This window comes from Rhagoletis zephyria, unplaced genomic scaffold, assembly GCF_001687245.7.
Source record: "Rhagoletis zephyria isolate East Lansing unplaced genomic scaffold, Rhagoletis_zephyria_1.1 Rzeph_scaffold_02026, whole genome shotgun sequence".
Lineage (NCBI taxonomy): Eukaryota > Metazoa > Arthropoda > Insecta > Diptera > Tephritidae > Rhagoletis > Rhagoletis zephyria.
In genome coordinates, this window is record NW_016159110.1 from 1 (window position 1) to 6,005 (window position 6,005).

At 38.6% G+C, this 6,005-nt stretch overlaps 1 protein-coding gene across 1 annotated transcript; it reads left to right on the top strand.

Moving 5' to 3' along the window:
* The first annotated feature begins 929 nt into the window (after positions 1 to 929).
* LOC108365857 (xanthine dehydrogenase/oxidase-like) lies at positions 930 to 5,675 on the top strand. Its single transcript, XM_017620048.1, has 8 exons — positions 930 to 969; positions 1,028 to 1,200; positions 1,843 to 2,049; positions 2,151 to 2,483; positions 2,546 to 4,480; positions 4,546 to 5,023; positions 5,086 to 5,503; positions 5,595 to 5,675. The coding sequence occupies exons 1-7, from the start codon at positions 930 to 932 to the stop codon at positions 5,265 to 5,267; spliced, it is 3,348 nt and encodes a 1,115-aa protein (XP_017475537.1). The 3' UTR covers positions 5,268 to 5,503; positions 5,595 to 5,675.
* The last annotated feature ends 330 nt before the right edge of the window (positions 5,676 to 6,005 follow it).

Sequence of the window (6,005 nt, forward strand, 5' to 3'; positions counted from 1 at the left end):
GAATTAGTATACAACATTTTCCAGAGCATCGGAACGAATTATCGAAGTTACTCATAGTTAAGCTGGAGAACCATTCTAGCGGCTGAAAATGCCCAGGTAATCACCAGAGCAGCAGCATTATAAACTGAATCGAAAGTAAAACAGTGACAAACAAATTCATTTACTCCGTGATATACCAAAGTGAAGTATTGAATTTTCCAACAGAATTTCTTTATTCTCTAGATATTCCTAGAGCCCCTTAAGTAATAATAATATACGTAAATTAATACTTAAATACCTTTCTTTTAGTTCCAATAAAATTTTCCCACGTCTAAACTTCAATTACATAATAACCCGGCGATTACATTGGAATGCAATTCTACAATTCAGGAGAGTGTCATAAGTGTCGTTTCACTACATGTATGTATGTCGTTAACTTTTTAATGGCTAACAAGACCCATAATGGGTTCTCAAGTATCTTAAGAGACGCACAATAAATTTTCTCTCTCATCGAAAAAAATATTTCTTTGTGATATCGCATGTTGTAAATATCTAAATATACATATATTCAATTGTTAAGACATAAGACATAAGAATTCAAGATGAAAACTTTGGTAGTTTTCACTCAATTGCACCCCCTTTTTCCTACTGGGTAGCTTTCACAGAAATGCTCTCGCAAATGCATGTATGAATGTATGTACATATGTAAGTGCGAATCTTATCATAAACAACACTTGTTGCATTAGAATAAATGTTTATAAAAAGAGGCGCGCCGTAAGCAATTAAACTATACATGCAATTTTGCTAAACAGAGTCGTGCCGAACAGACGTGTCGCAAGTCTCAGTTTTTAGTTAACATAAAATAAATTGTGCTATAGTTCTAACGAATCGCTGCATAATTTTTGTCAATTTACGATCTGCGTAATAAATACATAAGTAGAGTGTGAAAAATGACAACCAATTTTATAATCAACGGTACACCCTATACCGGTAAGATTATTTGATGTAAGTCTGTCCAATAGCATTGCCTCACAAATTTACTACGCAGCTAAGCTGTCCGATCTGCCATCGGATATTACTTTGAACACCTTTATTCGAGAACATGCGGGCCTGCCGGGTACTAAATTTATGTGCCAGGAGGGCGGATGCGGTGTATGCATTTGCGTGGTTACAGGTAAACACCCAGTCACAGCGGAAATTCGTACGTGGGCCGTCAACTCAGTAAGTTGTAATTTAACAGGGTTTACACAAATATGTACTATGTATATTAGAAAGTGAAAGAAAAAAAAATTGCCCTACACGCTGAGTCTAAAATAATTTGGCAAGGCAATTTCGAAAAATTGTTTTCTTTTTGGCCAAACGTATGCAAGGGTCACCTTTTTACATTTTTCGTCGTATCTTTGGAATTTAGAGATGGATCTTAAAGTATGTTGGATCGATGTTGTTTGTCTCGAGGAGCAATTTTTTTATTTAAAAGTTTATTGACCTCAAGTAGCCCGTTCTAGTACTTACACAACAGACCTCAATACTTATCACTCTAACGTACCACTCTAATGCCAGTAAATAAAAGCTAATCGAATATCAGTAACTTTTGCTATGGAAGTATTTCTATTATTTCAATAGAACTATTAAAAAAAAATGTATTGCTTAATGTGGGTGCCACCGTAAAATGTAAAAAATCCACACAAAATAAAATTTTTTTTTGCGAAATTGCCTGCAAAAATACTCAGCGGTGTACGGCGAACTATTTTTGTTGGCTTGTGAAGTGTTGTTGTGTACAATCTTATACTTAGTTTTGAAAAAAAAGCAAAAAAAATTCAAGTATGTTAAACCCAGTAAAAAATGCATTCCCTCTATTTAAAGTGCTTGACATTGCTGAATGCTTGCGCCGACTGGGAGATAACCACTACTGAAGGCATTGGCAACAAACGCGACGGTTACCATCCAATTCAGCAGCGCTTGGCCAAGATGAACGGCACCCAATGTGGTTATTGTTCGCCTGGTTTCGTGATGAATATGTATGGCTTACTGAAATCGAAGGGCAACAAAATTACCATGGAAGAGGTNTTAGTAAGCTATTTCAAGTGCTTTATATATATTTTAGCACTTATCGAACCTCACTCAAAATATTTTGTATTGTTTCATTTTTATTTTTATGCACTTACTTTTAGATGGGCACCTTAGCCGGCAATTTAATGATAAAATACTACCGCAAAGATTTCCCCTCTGACGTTTTCATTGTTTTTGAGGCATTAAATGCTAAAATATCGCTTCTCGAGAGCGCCAAAAAAGAGAAGACGGTGACAATTGCAGAGTTTTTGAAAACTTCGATGCGCGGTAAAGTCATAAGAGCAATCATTCTTCCGCCATATTCACGCGCGCAATACATCTTTGATTCCTACAAGGTATTGTTTGANTTGAAAACTTCGATGCCCGGCAAAGTCATAAGAGCAATCATTCTTCCGCCATATTCACGCGCGCAATACATCTTTGATTCCTACAAGGTATTGTTTGAAAATTAAAAATGTCAAATTTTAATAAAATAGAACTTCTTGTGACTTGCTAGATTATGATTAGGGCACAAAACGCGCACGCCTACGTGAATGCCGCTTTCCTCATAAATACCGAAAAGCCCAGCCATAAAGTCAAATCTGCGCGGCTATGTTTTGGTGGTATAAATCCTGATTTCATTCATGCAACAGAACTGGAAAAGATACTAGCTGGTAAACAATTACATGATCCCGAACTTGTTGCAAAGTTGTTTGCGATAGCTGGGCAGCACTTCGTTGCCGACGCAGTTTTACCAGACGCATCTCCTGAATATAGGCAAAAATTAGCTTGTGGCCTTATTTTTAAATTTCTTTTGCGGCATGCACCGTCTAGTGCGATTCCAGAAAAGCTGCGCAGTGGAGCAGAGATTCTTGAGCGACCAACATCTTCGGGTAAACAAGTGTACGAAAGTGTGAAGGCAGAGTTTCCCGTTCACCAGCCGACAGTAAAATACGAAGGTGTGATGCAAACTGCTGGGGAAGCCACCTATTCAAATGACGTTCCCGTACAGCCGAATCAATTGTGGGCTGCCTTTGTTACAGCCAAGAAAGTCGGCGCTATGGTAACAGATATAGATACCTCTAAAGCACTGAAATTGCCCGGAGTTGTAGCCTTCTTTTCTGCTAAAGACATACCTGGAAAAAATACAATTTGTGGCAGTGAACAATTTGTTTTTACCGAGAACGAGGAGCTATTCCCAAGTGGTGCTATTAAATTTTATGATCAACCAATCGGTGTTATAGTAGCCGAGTCCAACGCTATTGCCAATCATGCTGCTGGGCTGGTGGAGCTCACTTATGCCGGCGGAGCCAACGAAGTTTTACCCACGCTCCATGATGTTTTGGATAGCGCCTGCGCGGATAGAATTGATCATACCGTCAAGTCCCTAATCGAGACATTAAAAATTGAAGAAAAATACGATGTCCATGGGTCTGGAAAATTAGATTTGGGCTTGCAGTATCATTACTTCATGGAACCACACAGCACCGTGGTAATTCCGTTCGAAGGTGGGCTGGAAGTATATGCGGCGGCTCAGTGGATGGACTTGGTTCAGGGCGTTCTGTCTGAATTGCTTAATATAAAAGTTAATGAGATTCAAGTTAAAGTACGGCGACTGGGTGGCGGATATGGTGGTAAGGGAACCCGCAACGTTCCAGCTTCTTGTGCTGCCGCATTGGCTGCCTTCAAGCTTAACCGTCCGGTGCGTTTCGTACAATCTATAGAGTCGACGATGAATGTTCTTGGAAAACGTTGGGCTTTTCATTCGGATTATGATTTCTACGTTAAAAATACAGGCAAAATAGTGGCACTGCGTAATACATTCTACGAAGATGCCGGTTGCTCTGGCAATGAATCTCCTCTGGGACACACTGTCTTGCTGGGTAAAAATTGCTATGAATTCAGTGATAACTACAAGTTGGATGGCTATATGGTGTTCACCGATTCGCCTAGTAATACAGCGTGCCGTGCACCTGGCTCTGTGGAAGGAATTGCCATGATTGAAAATATACTCGAGCATATTTCCTTCGCGACGGGATTGGATCCCGTAGACGCTCGCATTGCTAACCTAATTTCGGGTCATAAAATGTGCCAAGTTTTGTCATACTTTGTAGAAAGAACGGATTACAGAGCCCGAAAGCAGGCGGTAAAAAGTTTTAATGAAAATAATCGCTGGCGTAAGAAGGGTCTCGGCATCGCTATAATGGAGTACCATATCGGTTACTTTGGCCAATTTCCGGCCACTGTGGCAATTTATCACACCGATGGCACTGTGATTATTTCACATGGTGGTGTTGAAATGGGTCAAGGCATGAATACCAAGATCGCTCAATTAGCGTCTTTTGAGCTGGGTATACCAATGAATATGGTGCGATTCGAAAACAGTAATACTGTAAACGGTGCAAACAGCATGGTAACTGGCGGCTCAATCGGCAGCGAAACAATTTGTTTTGTAAGTACAGTATTTCGTGAAATGCGATTCTGAACAATTTTCGCTGAAAATGTTAGTTTTTATAGGCCGTACGCAAGTGTTGCAATACAATCAAAGAACGACTGAAGCCAGTGCGCGAATCTCTGAAAAACCCCACATGGCTAGACGTCATACAGTCAGCTCATAGTCAACATATTAGTCTGATTGCAAACGATAATTGTAAGCCGGACGACATGGATCCATACACTATTTGCGCCCTGGGCCTAATTGAGGTTGAGGTTGACATACTCACGGGCAACTATCAGTTACCACGGGTAGATATATTGGAGGATGCTGGCGAGAGTTTGAATCCAAATGTGGATATAGGACAAATTGAGGGTGCCTTTATGATGGGCCTCGGCTATTGGACTTCGGAGGAGATAATTGTCGATAGAAATACGGGAGAGATGAAGACAAATCGTACATGGAACTACAAGCCACCTGGTGCTAAAGATATACCGATCGATTTCCGTATTGAAATGTTGCCAGGTAGTCCAAATCCGGCTGGATTTATGCGTTCCAAGGGTATGTAACTCATGAAAATTTTATTGTTAAAATAAAAACTAAAACTTTATTTAACATTTTAGCGACGGGTGAGCCGGCGATATGCTTGCCAATAGCGGTAGGCTTTGCTTTACAAGAGGCTTTACAATCTGCACGTTCGGATGCTGGGTTGGCAAAGGAATGGATTCCGCTGACGGCGCCAATGACTCCCGAAAGAGTTTTGCTAAAGTCAGGCACTGATCCCAGCATGTTCCAGTTGAAGTGAAGATAAGAGTTCAAAAATTTGCACGTATTTATTATAAGAATGTTGATAAAGCGTTTTTGGATTAGAATAGGCAAAGTTTCCAAGTAAAATTTTTATTTTTTGTAATCAAACTTAACGATCAAAGAGTTATGTACAAACCCTTTTACCAATTGGAACTGATCTCAAGTTATAATTGATCAAATATACATACTTTTGTTTGTATATATGTATGTACATGTTGCATGCCGTACCTAAATGTTAATGAAATTTAAAATAATAGCTTTTCTCAATAGATGTAATGATGATCTTAAATATTCATATTCAAAATATACATTGTCGGCACTAAAGTTGGTTGCAGCTCTATGATATAATTTTTTTTAGAATATCTTTCAAAAAGCTGCTTTGAAATCGACTTTATTTCGACTATGAATATGTACCTTATTACCTTTGCATGCCCTTTCAAAAACATTCCGTCAAAAAAGTTAGCAAAGCAAAAATTCTAAATAAATATTGTACATTGAAATCCATTAAACAATAATAAAAATACTTTTTTTATTACTTAGTGTCTGTCGATTCCGATAAGAAATTTTGTCAACATATTCTGACAAAATTTGATCTGCTTTTTATAAACCCTTACCGATTATATTATGAGTAAAAAAAAACAGACAGATAGCCGATTTAACAGCCATGTATACTACTGAAGACCTACATATTCTGATCTAAATCATTCGATATACCAATTATAAATGCAAGATGCCT